Raw genomic sequence first — 18,384 nt, 5'->3', positions numbered from 1 at the left:
AGAGCTGTGCCCTTAATTTGGACAGTAGGAAGTGTTGGTGAGTGACATATTTTTGCACATTCTGTGAGGGGGCTTGGTTGAAGGGAGCTTTTCTGACACTCAAGGCACAGTGACTGCCTGTGAACAGGGGACAGCAAAAGCTGCTTGCAGGGAGTATATTTTACTATGAGCAACCGTTGCCACTCGAAGGGACTTCATCTGAATGGGACTACTGTTGCTGCTTGCATGGATGTATGTGACTCGGTGCAACCATTAATGCATATAGAGAGTCCATATGATGTGGGCAACTGTTGCTGCTTGTAAGGACTGCATCTGGCTGTGATCAACCCCTCTTAAGTGGCTGCCTAATCTTGCCATAAACTAGACCACTGGTTCCCAACCTTTAGACTTATGTGGACCCCACTTTATCAGTACTGGAACCCAGGGGCCCCCAATAAATCATTTTTGGAATACAGGGATCCCCTGCTGGGTCATACTGAAAGCTGGGAATCTAATCTGTTAATATTATTTAATGTTCTAAGCAGTCGCAGTCCCCTTGAGGAGGTTTTGCGGATCCCCAGGGGTCCCCGCACCACAGGTTGGGAACCACTGAACTGGACCATGCTCTGTAGAAAGAAATACTTCCATATGCAGCATCGCAGAATTTGATGCTCCAAGCCCTAATGTTTCCCATTTGATGTTTCCTGCAAGATCGTGTTGTGATCTAGGAATTGTTGTAGTGACAAGGATACCCCTACTTAGTCTAAGTATGACAAACGTGTAGTCTTTCTTTTAAAAAGACGTTGCTACAGACATCTAGGATCATGGGTGAGGTTGGGTAGAGTCATTGACCTATCACTTCATAGTACTTGGTACAGATTCACGTTGCTCAGCTGAAGATGGGATGAGCCAAGGCACCAAGGCATCATCCCCCGCACCACTTTTTGACAAGGCTCCTGTGAAATGGAAATCTTGACCCCACTTAAACATTTCTTGAAAATAGACAGTGAATGCCAACTTTTTGAGGATTACAAACAGAAAATAGCCTCCTGATGCAAGTGATGGGTCCCGACACTTCCTGCAAGAATGTGTTGAGAGCAAAGCTTTATTGTTGCTGCTGTAAACCAGGAAAACAAACACAAAACTATAAAGCTTGATGCAGCTCAAGAAAATAGCTGTTAACAGGAGCTGCGTGACACACACCAAGGTTTTTATTGCAGTATTATCCAGAATGTCTCCCCTCAGAATGCTCCTCAGACACAACACTTCATTAAGCACGAAATACAAAAATGCAGTTAGACAAAACGCGCAAACTCAGGAGGGCACTTAAGGCCCAAAATGCCGGGTTCTGATGAAGAGACAAAATAAAACACTAAAGTTTTTTTTTTTTTTTTGGTAACAAAACAAAGGGCATTTTTCTTTCAGTAAGGCATGAAGATTGTCAGTTAGAGGATAACACGTCTATTTTTATATAATAAACTCAAGATATTGACATCCTTCCCTCAAGCGCGCTCTAATGACTCCAAAACCTTAAACTGCTTCATTGCTATTCCTCCTTCAGGCAAGCAGCTAGCATATAAAATGCAGTGAAAACCCTCTTTCATTTGACAGCATCCGGCTAAAAATGCATGAAATTGCCAGCACCCTTGCAAAATGAATCTCTTTGTGCAAGTAGCCACCATTAACAAATTACACCGAACTATAACTAGCCCTGATTACATTACCTGACAGAGTGCAGGCTGTGCTGTAGCTCCTTCGCCCCTCTGACTGCATGTCCATTTTTCTCTCTAATTTGATTTAGCTTTGTTTGGATTTTCGACAACGAAAGGGGGAGAGGGAAACGGTCAGTCTGTTCCCAGAGAATTTTGACAAATGATGTTTTGTAAAAAGGATTCATTGCATATTCATGTGCTCCAGCGGAGGGAATATGGGTGTCACTAGAACTCGGTGACCTAGTCTTTGAAAAAGGACAAAAATAAATAACAGCAGCTTACTGCTTTTTATTCTCCTCTTCCCAGTGGCTGTTGTAAACCACTCGTGTGAGTCAATGCTCTAAAATCCTGCAATAAAGAAAAAAATATGTATTTCAATATTGATTGAACTTGTACTAAAAGAATATGTTCGAATTGATTTCCGGGGCTTTTTCGAGGTTCTTTTATGACTCCTTGAAGCTTCCATGGGTTTTCTTATAGAACGACTCAGAAAAGGTGAAAAAATATTGGCTTCCTATTGGACAGTGGCTATGGAATTTGAACTTCTGTAAGTTATTATAATTTGCTAGCAGAAGGACAAGATCACTAAAAATGTTCTACATGGCCTTTGTTTGATGCTAGTGTCTTTTAGTAGGAACTTATCATAAAAATGTCTTCAAGTGTTCTATAAGAGCTTTCCTTTAGAATGGTGCTGAATAGGATGTTTTAGAACTAATACACCTTCCGTGCAAGTGTATTGATTTACTTTTCTTTTTTAATGCTATATTTTTGTAAAGTTTTGCACCAGTGCCAACATTTGGAAAAAAATGGCTTTTGATGTTTCTTCTGAAATATGGGACAAGTAGCTATTTGTGTACAAGGCCCTGTGTGCCATATGCTGTGTTTCGTGCAGGGATTCCAGAGAAGTGGAATCCGTGATATGATAATTGGCAATAAAAAACATCAACTTCAGGTTTCTCCCCAGAATGGAGAATAACCACTTTGGCTCTGACATACACAGGTTCATTTCTTCATTGTTTGCCCAGGGACAAAGTCGCAGTTTCCAGATCTGATAATTCCTGGGCCTGCAATACCCCAAATTTCAGGTGTTGGGATTCTACGAGGAGGTATTGCTTGCAGCAGAATTCAATCACACTTAATTATGTGAACAACTCACTCCAGATCATTCCACCCTCTCCAGTCCTTAAATTTCACCTACAACTCATTTTTTTTCACGATAATAAGTTCAATGAAAGCAAACATGACTACAACACATAGAATGCCTTGGACTGTTGCACAGAATTTCAGGACTGGAAACATAGTCCATAAACATCTGTAGGAGGACGGTAACCCTGCTCATAATCGGGGCCTAAGATGTAAAAGATGAGCCTATATGCGAAGTAAAATTAGCTTGTTCTGGTTTTACTGTGTAGGCGGTAAGCATAGTGCATAAGTAATTTGCTTTTCTGTTGCTTTGTTGCCCAATCTGTTTAATTGAGTCTGTGAGGAAATCATGTTTGCTGTATTAATTTTAAAAAATAGCAAACAACGATTTATAGCATTCTTGCAAATTAAAGGTAATATCGTATGGCCCTGTGAATCCATTAAATAACTGTTACACATTTGTGGAATTTAATAGGGCGGTGAAATCCACTACTCAGTAAAACACCATACAAGTAACTCCCTTAGGTTTCAAGAGCAGGCAGAAATACAGGAGGCATTTTTATCTTATCGTCTTATTTCTATTCTTGTCTCGGCGTCTAAGTGTGGCATTCCTGGCTGACATGTCTGTGGTGCTCTGCAGTCTGACAGGGAAGTCGAGAACATGTCCCTGATGCTTCCTAGGCCGAGGCTCTTGTTTGTGATATGGATTAAAGCACAGTCTCACTCAATAAATATTGGCGCAGTGGAAAGGAAACATTTTCCGTTAAATCAATGTAAATCCCATGGTTAAGAGAGTAAAGAAAGGGTCATTTTGAAGCTGGCACATGGAAATGAAGCTGGCAATTTAAATAACTATTTCCTGGTGTGTTGGTGTTTAGGAGTATAAACAACACTGCATAATATAGCCATGTAACCAACTGACAGAGCTTCACGTACGGTTAAAATCAAAAGATAAAACCTCATATTTGAGAAGTAGAAAACTAATGTTTAATAAAGGTCGGTGCTTTCAGTTAACCCATTTCTATTCACTGCCTGCCTACAAGCAACTTACACAAAAGAGCCATCCTTCGAACCTCTCCTGTTAAGTTCAAGATAATATGTGACCTCAACATTGAACCTAACCTATCTGATATCTTCCAAAAAGTAAATTATATTCCAATATAAAAGAACTTTAGGGGCTATGTAAGATTGAGTGAACCAGTGTTCCCACTTGTAGATTTGTAGACAGTGGCATGTGTTCAAATTAGTCTTTAAAATGATTGCTAAGCGGCTGCACATATCTGATAGACCACTTAACACAAATGTCTCCATCCTTATTGTAATTGTATTTATGTAGCGCTAACTACCACTGACGAGGCGTAGACACATTTTGGTGAGTAGCCTGCTACTCTGGAACCCAAAAAGGATTAGTGGTGGATTAGTAAAGGTAAATATGAGTTGATTTGAGTAGTGTCTGTTTGTTGGATTGAATAGTATCATGGAGGGATAGAAGAGGCTAGAAAGTGTAATTTGGGAAATCATAGTAGTAAGATGAGGTTTGGGATAAGTAAAAGGAGAGATGGGGGAGGTAAGAGTCTCTAGACATTGATTAGGGAGATCATACTAGTAAAATTATGTTTAGAATGAGTCAAAGGAGAGATACAGGAGGGAAGAATTTAGAAATGGTTGTTTGGGAGAACCTAGTAGTACAATGATGTTTGGGTGTTCCAAGGAGGAAAGAGGAGAGAAGAGTCTAGAGAGGCATAATTTGGAGATCATTGTAGTAGAATTAGGTTTATTGAGAGAGGTATAGGATGAGACATAGAGTAGTGCATTGGATAGAGTCAAAGGTTTTTACTTCTACAGTAGGAGTCAAGTAATAAATATATAGATGTAAAAGTACATAGACAGGGTATAAATATGCATGTATAAGGAAGTGAATATATTAAAATTTAAAGTAGTAAATTATGAACTCAGACTTTCAAGTGTTGCTGTACTTTAAGATAATTTATTTGTGCATTTTTATAGCATATATATATATATATATATATATATATATATATATATATATATATAAATATATATATATGTTAATTGTATATTTTTCTCACTATTTAAATATTGAAGCACTTGAAGAAAAAAACAGTTATGATACTATTTAAATATTGTGATAGATAATTAAAATAGAGACCCATAAGCATCTATTCAAGTAACATATATGGAAACTATGCAGTGACCTATATACATATTAATCATAGAAATATATATACAGGGAGTGCAGAATTATTAGGCAAATGAGTATTTTGACCACATCATCCTCTTTATGCATGTTGTCTTACTCCAAGCTGTATAGGCTCGAAAGCCTACTACCAATTAAGCATATTAGGTGATGTGCATCTCTGTAATGAGAAGGGGTGTGGTCTAATGACATCAACACCCTATATCAGGTGTGCATAATTATTAGGCAACTTCCTTTCCTTTGGCAAAATGGGTCAAAAGAAGGACTTGACAGGCTCAGAAAAGTCAAAAATAGTGAGATATCTTGCAGAGGGATGCAGCACTCTTAAAATTGCAAAGCTTCTGAAGCGTGATCATCGAACAATCAAGCGTTTCATTCAAAATAGTCAACAGGGTCGCAAGAAGCGTGTGGAAAAACCAAGGCGCAAAATAACTGCCCATGAACTGAGAAAAGTCAAGCGTGCAGCTGCCACGATGCCACTTGCCACCAGTTTGGCCATATTTCAGAGCTGCAACATCACTGGAGTGCCCAAAAGCACAAGGTGTGCAATACTCAGAGACATGGCCAAGGTAAGAAAGGCTGAAAGACGACCACCACTGAACAAGACACACAAGCTGAAACGTCAAGACTGGGCCAAGAAATATCTCAAGACTGATTTTTCTAAGGTTTTATGGACTGATGAAATGAGAGTGAGTCTTGATGGGCCAGATGGATGGGCCCGTGGCTGGATTGGTAAAGGGCAGAGAGCTCCAGTCCGACTCAGACGCCAGCAAGGTGGAGGTGGAGTACTGGTTTGGGCTGGTATCATCAAAGATGAGCTTGTGGGGCCTTTTCGGGTTGAGGATGGGGTCAAGCTCAACTCCCAGTCCTACTGCCAGTTCCTGGAAGACACCTTCTTCAAGCAGTGGTACAGGAAGAAGTCTGCATCCTTCAAGAAAAACATGATTTTCATGCAGGACAATGCTCCATCACACGCGTCCAAGTACTCCACAGCGTGGCTGGCAAGAAAGGGTATAAAAGAAGGAGATCTAATGACATGGCCTCCTTGTTCACCTGATCTGAACCCCATTGAGAACCTGTGGTCCATCATCAAATGTGAGATTTACAAGGAGGGAAAACAGTACACCTCTCTGAACAGTGTCTGGGAGGCTGTGGTTGCTGCTGCACGCAATGTTGATGGTGAACAGATCAAAACACTGACAGAATCCATGGATGGCAGGCTTTTGAGTGTCCTTGCAAAGAAAGGTGGCTATATTGGTCACTGATTTGTTTTTGTTTTGTTTTTGAATGTCAGAAATGTATATTTGTGAATGTTGAGATGTTATATTGGTTTCACTGGTAATAATAAATAATTGAAATGGGTATATATTTGTTTTTTGTTAAGTTGCCTAATAATTATGCACAGTAATAGTCACCTGCACACACAGATATCCCCCTAACATAGCTAAAACTAAAAACAAACTAAAAACTACTTCCAAAAATATTCAGCTTTGATATTAATGAGTTTTTTGGGTTCATAGAGAACATGGTTGTTGTTCAATAATAAAATTAATCCTCAAAAATACAACTTGCCTAATAATTCTGCACTCCCTGTATAATTATTATACATATTTGTGCAAAGAAACACATATAGATCCAAACATAGAATCAAATTACAAATTTTTATATACACAGGGATAGGCTGGCCATTAGTGTTTTAGTATGGTGGTTATGTGGGAAAGAGCCAACTCTTGAGTAGTCTTCTGAAGATAAGATAGTTATCTGTGGATCCTACATTTTGGGGTAATGAGTCCCATAGTTTGGCTGCTTGGATGAAGAAGGATGTGCCACCTGTATTTTGTTTCTTGTATGGTGCGATTCTGAGGGAAGGTGCAAATCTGAAGTGGAGGTGTCTTTGTTGAATTTATTTGGTGATTTTATTCCTGCAGAAACGCTGTCTTGTTCCATGTATTGCTTTGTCGGTGATGCAAAGCAGTTTGAAGGTGGATCTTCTGGCAACCGGTAACCAATATATGGCCCTCAAGGCAAGGGAGATGTGGGCTTGTGGCTTTACATGTAGGAGCAGTTCTGAATCCTTGGTAGACTTTTCACAGTTGGTAAAGATGATCACTGGTAGAGATCATAGGCATAATCAAGTTTAGACAGTACAAGAGAGATAGTAGCCTTGATCTTGTGTGGAAATCCCAGATGAGGAAAGATGCGTGACAGAGTTTTCATAGTAATGAAGCTTAATTTTGCTAATTTGTCCACTTGAGCATTCATTGATGTCATTCGCTAATCCACTGTTCTGAGGCAACTGAAGATTTTTGTGTTTCCAGTGCTTTTGGGGCTTTCCAGTTTAAGGAGTATTTGTGTGTCATCTGCCTAGTTATAGGGTATGAGTTGAAATCAATTGATCATTGTCAGTAAGGATTTCCTATAGATCTTGAAAAGCATGGGTGAGATGATAGAGCCACGAAGGACCCTTGCTTTTGTAAAGTGCAGTTTGGATGAGAATGGGGGAGTATAGATGACATTTGTTCTGTTTTGAAAGTAGGATATCTTTGTATTAGATGGTCATGGTCAACTCTGTCAAAGGATGCTGAGAGGTCCAAGAGAAGTAGTTCATCCAGGAGCGGCTCATGGCGCTTTGAAGGGGTGGGGCGGCACGTGTGTTGGGGGGGATTAATTCGAAAAAATTAAAAAACACTTACCTTTCATGCCGCCACCAACACTGCACCGCTCCTCTGCTGCAGGCAAAGGCTCTGAGCCTGTCCTGCGGCCAACCCGAATGCTGCTGTCAAGCTGCAGCCAGGGCGCTATGAGGCAGAGTAAAGTCCCTGCCTGCTCTCTCCAACCCGGCAACACAGTGCTGGGTTGGAGAGAGTCCAGTGCTCTTGTGTTCTTGGCTGACCCGAAACAGCCGGCCAAACATACATGCATACTGAGGGGGAGTGCTGTGCACTCTCCCTCCGTCCCAGTCATAACCCATGGCACTGTCCCTTTTACTATAAAACAATAATAAACATTGTTTATTATCGTTTTATAGTAAAAGGTTTCCAGGTGCTGCTGCCCTAGTGGAGGAGTTGCGCCTTAGTGCAGCGACCCCGTTGCAGTCTACTATGTTTTTCAGGTCAACCCAGACGGGTGCAGATTCTGTCTGGTAGTCCGAAAGTATGGAGTTATCTTCAATGAATGTTGACAACTGGGCAACTGCTGCTTTTTCTATTAGTTTGCCCAGGAACGGCTCATTTGTAATCGGTCTGTAGTTGTTGGGGGGGTCATGCTGGTCCAGGTTTGTTTTCTTTAATATGGGCATTTGTATGCCTTTTTTAGGTCTTAAGGAAAGATTTCCGTAGTTAATGAATTATTGATGACTCTTTTTATTGGTGACAGTGAGAGGTGTGGCAACAGAGGTAGTTAGAAGACTGTTCTTGAAGATTTGTGGTGGACAAGGGTGAGAAGGGCAGCTGGCTGGCCTGCTTGCCTTCACCAGATCTATAAATTCATTTTATGATATTTGTTTGAAGGAATGCAGATGCAGAGTTAGCCTACTTTTGAAGGGAACTTTTGGAAATGGTTTGGTTCTGATGTTTTTCCTTTGTTTTAAATAAGAGTCCAACATGTCTACTTTTGTTGTGCAATGATTTGCCAGTTTGTTAGTGAATTCTTGCACATTATCTTATATAATAATGGCTTATGCATCACTTTCAGAAATTTTGTCCAGAAAGCTATATTGGAGATTTAAGTCTTTGTTACACTTTTCAGTACAGTCAATGGACTTTTCACCAAAAATATGCTATACAAAATTAGAGTATATTGGTTCGGAAAAAGGGGAGCTAATCAAACCGTTTATGCCTGTGTCAAGTTTGAACCACAATGGGAAAACAAATACCTGGGCTACAGTTATTTAAACACAGTATTTACATCCTCACTAGTGTCTTATATATCAAGGGAGCATCCTTAAATTAGATTAAGATTGGCTTTGCACATCGTCTTTTAGGAAGTTGCTATGACCTGCTCTGCTCCTGCTAAGATATTTAATTTCCAAATTCCACATCAGATGTGGTTTTAAATAAATGTTCTAGGAGTGGCTCTTGTGGTTTAACATATTTACCCGTTATTCTCTTCTGGCAACCCTCGGGTAATACAACCAGTCCGCATTTTTAATATTCCCAAATTAAATGGAAGAAACTGTTCTAGCCTAAAATATAGGGCATTTAGGTGCATTCAGGCTTGTTGAAGAATTGCTTGGCAACTCAATTGTAGAAACAGAACCCTCATTTTACTCCAGGTTCGAACCATTTCGTCTGGGTTAGTCTGTACAGCACAATTGTAGAAAACTCTGAACTGCCCTTGGATATGTTCATATTCTTAATTTTGAAGCATCTAAAAAACAAAGAATAGAAACACTTTTACTGTTGCATTTTGCAGAAGTAGTACACAGCCAATTCCATGAAAGGATTCCCATCTAGAATATTTGTTAATACTCACACAATTTGTGAATGTTCCATAGATTTCGTATGAAACACAATCTTTATTTTCCACCGTAATAGTCTACTTTTCAGGTGCAAATCTCGCAGAGGTTTCTGATTCTTCAAATCATGAATTGTAACGCACACATATATATTTATTTGCAAGTTCAGCTAAGGTGCGCCATAAACCTCAGAATGTGAGATCTAAACCAGAGATGTGGTGAGTGAAAAAGGGGGTGCAGCAATTTTTCAGTCTTGCCTAGACAAAGCTTTGGCTGTTTTGCCAACCTCATGTTTTCTGGAGAAAAAAAACATTTATGCATGTATTACTGCAAGGGTTTGTGATCAGCCCTCTTCATTCATTGGTCTGTTATTTTGTCATTTTCATTTTGCTTCTGCCCATCATTGTATGCAGCATGGGATGGATGGTCATTGGCTTTCTTTACTGTAAGTGACAGCATTTTGCCTGTGCTCATGTGTTCATCCACCTAGAAAGTGGTCCATTTTAATGCCAAGGGCCTTGGGCCAATCTCTGCTTTCATTTCTGCTTTCATTTCACTTTTTTTTTAATGTTTACGATGGGTTATTTTTTACTTACTTTTGTAAGCTTATGCGCACCACTTGACCACAGTAGCTTTTTAATTTTTTTGCTGCATGTATTTACAAAGAAATGTGAATTAAAAACCAGGCTTGACAAGGCCCAATTTAGTGGCTTTGCCAATGCTTGTTACCACATCACTTATAAACATTACTTTTTTTTAGGTCATGCCTTGTAGAGAGCACATGCCCTGGCTGTTGCAAAACATATTGTGGGCTTACCAGGACCATACAGCAGTTTGTAGCCCACCTATTACCTACGTTCAGTTGCCTTTCCTGTCACTTTCATTTGCCTTCTTCTTGTTCATGTTCTAGCGTGTTAATCTTGTGTTTCTCGTTTCCAATAAGAATAGTCTCTGTACCAACTCTTTTAATTGGCTGACTCATATGTTTCTTGTGCTTGCTTTTCAAGCACCTCTTTTTTATTCTGTGTTAAGCACTTCATGGGAGTGTGTGTGTTTTCCAGCATTCTCCTTTATGTACTTCTCTCACTCTGTAGTCTGTTATGCTTTCGGTCACCAGTGTGCTTCTCACCACCCCCTCCATGTTGCGCTTGTGTACCTCCCTCATAGTGTTCTCATAGTTTCCCTGTGTGCTTCTCCCTCAGCTGTTCCACGTTACTGTGTCATCCAGTGTTTCTCCCCTGCATCTCCAACATCCATGTTGCTTCCATCACCTCACCAGTGCCTCCCCACATGCACACCCTCCATGTTGCTTCCTCCCACCCTGGTCCCCACGCCCTTTATGGTTCCCTCCACCCGCGCTTAAAAAAACACTTTTCATTTATTTATTTTTTACCAGTCCACTACTGAGTAAATAATAAAATAGTTCATTTGATGCGCATGCCTATAAAATGAGGCGAACACTGAATCACTCTTTCTTACATTTGTTTTGGCTATGCTGTCCAGCATCAGGGATGCTGTTCAGCATCGTTAGAAGCCACTTGCAAAGACAATAGGTCTCAAAGGCGTCACTTATTGGCTCTGCCAGTGCTTGCAGTTCATAAGCCAGTAGCCGGCCCTTCTTTATACCTAGTATGGTTACCGCTGCTCTACATTCCTGTGCTGTTTTTATCTTTTCTGGCCTTGTCTTTCACTCAAGTATGCAAGTGTTTTATCTTCCTTTGGAATAGTGGTTTGGTGCAGTCATCTCGATGCTGCTGACAGGTTGGCCTATGAAATCCAGTTTTACGAAAGCCTTGCTTCCTTCTGTAGTAGAATATGTGCTTTTCTCGCCACCTTAACGTGTATACCTAAGCCAACTGGAGTCAACAAAGGCATAACGAATACAGAAAGCTGGGCGCACACACAAGTGCTACACTGTGAACTGCTAGCCTGCTTTGCATGTTCAATGTTCTGGTTTTTAAAGAGATCGGTGATTGATTGATGACCCTAATTAAGGCAATATGTTCTAGTGCTTCTCTCCGGGGACAGCAGGGAAGCTTTCAGGGCTGCACTCTGCAGTGCACTTAGGTCTTTTCTTTGTACTCAGCACACGAGATGGGCACGTCGTCTCCTCGTCGCCAGCCATGTTCCACTGAAGAAATACTCAGAAGCACAGGCACCAACCACCGGCGTCCCGGCCCGCCATTAGAGGGGCTTATACATCCCTCCTAGACCTCCCTTGCTTATTCCCCAGCGACCCCGCTCTTCTCCAACAACATACCGCGCGGCCCAAGAGCTATTTGAAAAGCAAATGCGCGAGTTTCGTTGTCACAGACATCACGTTAAGTGCCCCCAGAAGTGCCTTGCACTCATTATTGCTTGTGTTTATCTTTACAGTGAAGTTCACAGACTGCAACGAAAACAGAAGAATACAGTTCGAGACCAGCAGCCCGGCTAAATTTCGCGTAGACGGGGATGGCATCGTCCATGCAGCAAAAACCTTTGACAGCTCGCTGAAAGAGATGGACTTCCTGGTGTATGCGCAGGACGACGACACGCAAGAGCAGTGGCACGCGACCATCAAGTTAAGCCAAAGACCGTTGTCCAGACCGAATGTTATGCAGGTAAGGTTTCCATAGAGACGCTGCAGTCTGTGACTAGAATGCGGAGTATCTCAAGCATAGAATAACTCTGTATAATTCGTGCCTTTTGCTTGTAATTATGAACCTTAATACTCAGAATAAAACAACAGTAGTCTGCAACGACAACACAGAGGCAAACGCACCCCAAAGTGTGTTCCTGCAAGGGAATGACTTAGCATTACAAATAGACAGACGCACAGATGCCCTGGATGAGGATTTCGAACCATTCCCATCCCAGAGCAGATCGGCTAACAACACTGCATTAAAACGTATAATGTACTGATGATGCCTCCTAGCTGATCGCCCTGCCTATACCGAGCAAGGGACAACCAAGCACCCCTGGAGACCCTGGAGAAAAAAACGAAACAAATGACAAATGCCCTTGTTCAGAGTTTGGCAGGTGTTGGACATCCGTCAAAGGATGGCAGAAGCCCCTTCTGTCCTAGTTAGACGTTATTGATTTCTGTGCACCCTAAATTGGGCATGGGGGATGACTGCCAATCTCTAAATTAGGCCAGAGCTCTTTGGCGCACTCTTTAATACTCCCAAGAGCACACACGACAGGATCTAGCTGACCACTATTCAGCATGAATCACTACTAAGCAGTGCATTAGTTAGGGCCACCCTGGCCAGCCACCACCTACCATAATCCCATTCCTAAACAGTGCAAGTATAACCAAACCCAGTGTCCTCATTGACTTGCCAATGAGAAGACAAGAACCATATTGGGTCCCCTACCTCCGAAGCACTACGGGACATTGGTGAACATGTGCTGTACAAATGCTTGTAACATAACAGAATCAGCAAGAAGCACTCAGGAAACCTCTCGGCCTTTCTACCCCAACTCTCAGCCCTCTTTTGAGGTCTTCAGACCGTTTTCGGGGGTACAAACAAGATTCCAGGGTGCCTGTACACAAGACTGACAAAGAGGACTGAAGCCTTCTTGGCAAAGCCTGCTTTCAGAAGGTAAAACCTACCATTTTAGCATCGTTTGTAATATTCATTATGTTAATGCGAGAAAATGATGAGCAGCAATTTGTATCAAAATGTATTGGACAATATCAGGCCGCTCCCCAAAGTCCAAAAGATGTTAAACTCCCCTGTTCCTTATGTGTTTGGAATTTGTTTTGTTGGATTTGTCCTTAGGAAAAATACAGCACAGCATATTTTTAAAACGTTTTTAAAGGTGTCACTTCGTGTTCCCACTTGAATTGTTGACTCCCTTGTAATGTCTAAGACGGCATATATTATTGTGATAGATGAAAATGCTTTACTGAAAATCAGTCTTTGTATTTCTGGCAGGAAATACCCTCGAGCTTCACTAATGTGCTTTAGTTCTTTCGGAAGATGTAACTTTTTACCTAATAACTGTGAGAAAATATTGTTATGTCATTTGGGAGTCAGGCTAAATTATTTCACAAAAGCGGAGTTTCATCTCTAAAATATTCGAAGAGTTGTTCTCTAGTGTGTTACCTGCACAAGGAGGCGTTATCAGCAGTATACACAGTTTGCAATTATTGGAGCCAAAGAGTTTGGGGCAGGTATTTGTGCCACCAAGCATGCTCCTTATCCTCAGTAGCCTGCTACATGCTGGAGTCTGCCGTAAGTGTTTCTCTAAGGAGCTCAGGGTATCACCTCTCATCAGCCAGGCTAGCTTGAATCATGTGGCATAGTGAGCCCAGGACCCACGTCTGAGCATACTGAACACACTTAGGGCGAGAAAAGCAAACAAACACAAATGATGGACAGACACCTTGGGCATCAAGACCTTATTGGACTATTGATACTCACTGGGTGGCCTTTGGAAGATTAGTTCAGAAAACCTAGGTTGCTAACAGTCCTTAGTGTCAAGAATAAACCCCCTAGGTCCATGCCGATATCATCCGCAAAAATTTAGATTGATGTTTTGGAGTAATTCTATGATTCTCGACAAGAGGCAGTCATTAATAGATTAGTGTATTCCTACCTTGTGATTTATCATGCCCATTAAGTTGATTTTGTGCTGTTAATGGTATTTTTGTATGTGAGAACAAAGAAGCAATACCTTACTTCAGGGATCCTAAAAGTATTTGGGACAGTAGATAACTCAAAAAAATCTTTTTACACTGAGGAATTACACTATCTTAACCACGCAACATTTAGACATTTTTGTAGGTGTGTAATCTTCTTTCCTATGAGGTACAAGTCCGCCAGTTGTCTTTTTTTTAATTGTCTGATAACATTCCCGGACTTATCAAGCAGCCCAAAAGGGACAGTGGATAAAAATTCCTCAGCGAGATGGTATCAAGCTGATTTATTGGACAAGTACTGCAGATTTACCGTGGTTGCAGACATGGATTTCTGGCTAACCGCCGATTTCCTTTTCTCCTAGAACAACCAGATTGGGGAGCGCAAACAATGATTGATTTTCGCTATGCAACCAAGGAAGGAGTGTTCATTCAGTTAGAAACCACCACAAACCAATAGTACCTGATTTAGGAATAAATCAGGGCACTGTGTTGCAGTTTCCACGATGTTGTTTCAGGGATTCTGCCAGTGTGCATGTTCCTTCTTATCTAGAAATGTATGCATTTGTGTACAGACGTATTTACATAGATAGTGGTTTCTAGCAAATCTAGGCTAGGCTAGGATATCATGCTAGAAATGCATCTATTTTTAATCTGTTTAATTATATGCTTTTACACATGCTCACAGATCTCCAACATTTACTATAGAGTGCGAGCTGCCGTTTCACACACATCTTTCCTCAATTTCATCCTGTGAATAAAGTGCATGATAACATCATGGTTTTTAAATTATCATATTTCTTAGGTATGTGCTGGTGTGATAAATATTGACGTCTCTATTCCACCTTTCACAGCTTAACACAAATGTTAAGACACAATACCTTAACTCTTGGCATAGTCCCACCCCTCACCACTGCATACCAAATCCGTAATATTAATAATAGTAATAATAATAATAACAATTAATATTTATAACAACAATAGTTATGATAATATAGTGGTGGATTTACCTTGAATATTAGCAAACATATCAAGGATGTCATCAACTGTGCAGTCACCTACAAAATGGTGCCAATATAATTTCCCTTTAATTTACCAATATAAGATGAAGGATGCCTCTTGGATCAAAAAATGCCAAATTAAAAAAAAGGACTGCGGAGTAGCCAGAGCAGCAGTGGACCGGTGGGGAAGCATGGGGATGGATGGGAAAAGCAGCATACACACGAGAGCAACACAGGGGCAGGGGAGACGCATGCGAATAAAGGAACAAAGCCAGGCGGTGAAGTGTGGTGCGAGACAAGCACACAAGAGAGTGTGAGTAGTTCACAAAGAAGAGAGCAAACCAGGAAGGAGAGAAACTAATAAGAGAGCAACACAGAGCACCTCTGAGTCTAGGGAGTAGCACACAAGAGAGAGAGTAACACTAAAGGAAGAGAGCAACATGGAGCTCAGGCGGGCAGGTATTGGGGGGGAGAGGCACACGAGGGAGAGATCTGGAAAACATATGTGCTTTCATTCAATGCTAAACCAAAGAAAAAAGTGAGCTCCCTAAAAGTTTACATACGTTCTATCACCTAGCCAATGTTCTTTTCTTTATGCAAGAAATACATAGGGAAAACTTTGTACAGCAAAAGGAGCAGTCCTGTCTCAATGAAAGAACTTTTGATGGCATGCACATACTGGTACTTACAAATAAATGCCTAGGTCTTAAATTAGAGATTACCTACATTTGTAAAGTAAGCAGCCTTAGTTTTGCGCGGTACGCTTTAGGATAAGGCAAAAGGAAATTGCCCTTATGTTCCAAAATCATCTGACTGATATTTTCCACTTTGGTGTCTTGTGCAATGTATGTAGAAATGCTACTGCCAGTACAAGACAAATCAACCCAGGTTCATCAGGCCAGAGAAAGGAGTGTGATATACCATTACCTTCAGTGTATACTTATTTTCTGGGGACCAAACCGTAACATCTTGCTTGATGAGACTTTCTAAATGTCAGTGGGCTCGAATTAATAGCGTTGGCAGTCAGCAAACCGTGACACCAATGTTTTGCTTTGCTCTCAAGATCAGATTTTTCAGATCTACATCCGAGAATACTGTATCAGACAAAATCTGATCTCGCAAGTTGGGATGCAGGAAGATAGCCTCCTGCATGAATGATGAGCCGCACTAATGGGACTCAGAGTACATGATGGTTGCTTAGAACCACCTTGATCAGAGCTGTTTCACGTTTTTGACACATTTCTTGAAATAATGCCGTTCTTTCTGAGTGGTTTCCTTTTATTTCTGCAGCCAGGCCAAAGTCACTTCTCTAAAACCTCTGCCCAAGGCACACACCTTCAGTAGGAATGAACCGTATTTTACCCCAATGCAGAGAGTGGTGCCAGAAAGTGCAAGTGCTTAACTAGTGTTCAGAAAGTAAGTGAGAAGGTATTTCTATTGTAGGTTAATTAAAACTATTACGTTTGAAAAGCATCACAATGAGTATGCCCATCCTTGATTACAAAATATTAAAGGTGTGATTAGTCAAGGGCCATACAACTACAAACCTTATTTCAAACATTAAAATGTATAATATTTATTTTTTCGTATAATGAATCTTATTTTAAACAGTAAACTGAAACATTTGAAACAGTCCCTGTTACGCATACAAAATCTTCAAACAGTGGTTCCATATCACCATGGTACTCCTACCTAATTGACATCCCTTATCTTAAGAACAAAGCAATTCCGTAAATTTAACAAAACAACCTAACAAATGCCAATCAGAACAGTATATATAATTAGTTTCAATTGAATTCTTAATGTACTAAAGCTGGTGATAGGTAACAGCATCTCTACGTCATAAGAGCTGGACAGCAACACAAGATGTGAGCCAGACTGGCCTTGTCATGTTAACATGTTTAGGTCGATTCCTTTCTTTTCCATTTCTGGTAATATTATTTAACATCAGACAGATAAAAGCATAGGGGCACATGTGCTATTTTAGTGGGACAAGAATAGAACTTTCTAAGCTCATATGAATTGTCTACCAACGGACTATGCTTCTTTGGCACAAAGGCAAGTGTATCAGTCTCTGTTGATTTTGGATGATAGAGTTAGAGATTTGGAACCGGATTAATCACTGTGTGTCACCTTTGAGCTACAGAAGGGGGCGCAAGGGTGACGCAACATTTAAGTTAGATTTATCAAACCACACAAGGCCACCTGGCGTGGCCCTTCATTGCTTGATAAATCTGGAGTAATCCAAGGCAGTGCAAATTGCTGCATTGCGTACTCTGCCCGAGGGAGGCGTTCCATGGTTGGCGCGTGGGTGTAGCGTGAGTGTTCCACGATTCCACCCATGGATTTTGGCGCATTCCCAGATTTACCATTAGTGATAGACCTGGGAATACGTCAAAATATGATGCGTAACGAGGGGAAATAACTTTATTCTCCTCGTTTTTTCTTCTTATGTGATGCATTCTGCAGCACACATAAAAAGAGGAACATGCCTCTGAGGATTGTTTTTACCTTCCAGCACAAAAACAATCCTGCCTTTAACTCAAGCACCCTTGCACCGTGACACAAGAGTGCCTGAGTTGTTGCTCGGCAGCTAAAAGTGCACTAGCACATGGAAAGGACAGGAATGCGCGGCATAATGTTGAGTATGGCACATTCCTGCCATTTAACTTTCCCTTTCACACAGCGCAGCAAGGTGTTATGTTGTTTTGCGCTGCATGAAAGTATGATAAATCTGGTCTCTGCTTCTTAAAAAGATTTAGAGAGCTTCTTTCCTAAGTTTCCCACATTCAGATTTGCCAGTGCGGAGTGTAAAGAAATAGCCCAAGGATAATTTGTTGAAGTAAAAAGACTGTTATGTAACTCAGCCCAAAATGTCTCTTCTAAAGTATCAGCCTTAGTCTGTCTGGCTCATGACCAACACCAAAGTAAATCTGCCTCCAGTTTTAGTAGGCAGAATTCTAGCTGACTGTGGGATTAGGACATTGAATTCAGCTAAACAAAAAGCAACCTGTAAAATGCATATTGGATCAGATGTAGTCATTTGCCTCAAGAGCCTGGAAAGGTTTCTTGATCGTAAATCAAAGCAGGTAAACAATTTGGCTCTTACTACCTGCACTGTTCTTTTCACAATAGGAGTTGTGAAACATTGGAACATTCTCTTTAGGCTTAACCAAAGAACTGTGGCTCTAATTTTCATTTTAGCCAAATTCACTGTGTAGTTGTTCTTGCCACATAAACCCACATCC

At 40.9% G+C, this 18,384-nt stretch overlaps 1 protein-coding gene and 1 long non-coding RNA gene across 2 annotated transcripts in view; one reads left to right on the top strand and one right to left on the bottom strand.

The window, feature by feature from the left end:
* The window catches only part of LOC138282462 (uncharacterized), a 55,042-nt gene extending 47,223 nt beyond the window's left edge, over positions 1-7,819 (bottom strand). The window contains exon 1 of the long non-coding RNA XR_011200954.1: positions 7,746-7,819. This is a non-coding gene — a long non-coding RNA (uncharacterized lncRNA). The remainder of the gene's footprint in view (positions 1-7,745) is intronic.
* CDH2 (cadherin 2) overlaps positions 1-18,384 on the top strand; it is a 276,482-nt gene that overhangs the window by 179,151 nt on the left and 78,947 nt on the right. The window contains exon 3 of the mRNA XM_069220067.1: positions 11,885-12,111. Coding sequence (XP_069076168.1) covers positions 11,885-12,111 — 227 coding nt within the window. The remainder of the gene's footprint in view (positions 1-11,884; positions 12,112-18,384) is intronic.

This window comes from Pleurodeles waltl, chromosome 2_2 (assembly GCF_031143425.1).
Source record: "Pleurodeles waltl isolate 20211129_DDA chromosome 2_2, aPleWal1.hap1.20221129, whole genome shotgun sequence".
Taxonomy (NCBI): domain Eukaryota; kingdom Metazoa; phylum Chordata; class Amphibia; order Caudata; family Salamandridae; genus Pleurodeles; species Pleurodeles waltl.
Note: the sequence above shows the minus strand (reverse complement) of the source record. Positions and strands in the feature narration are given on the sequence as shown.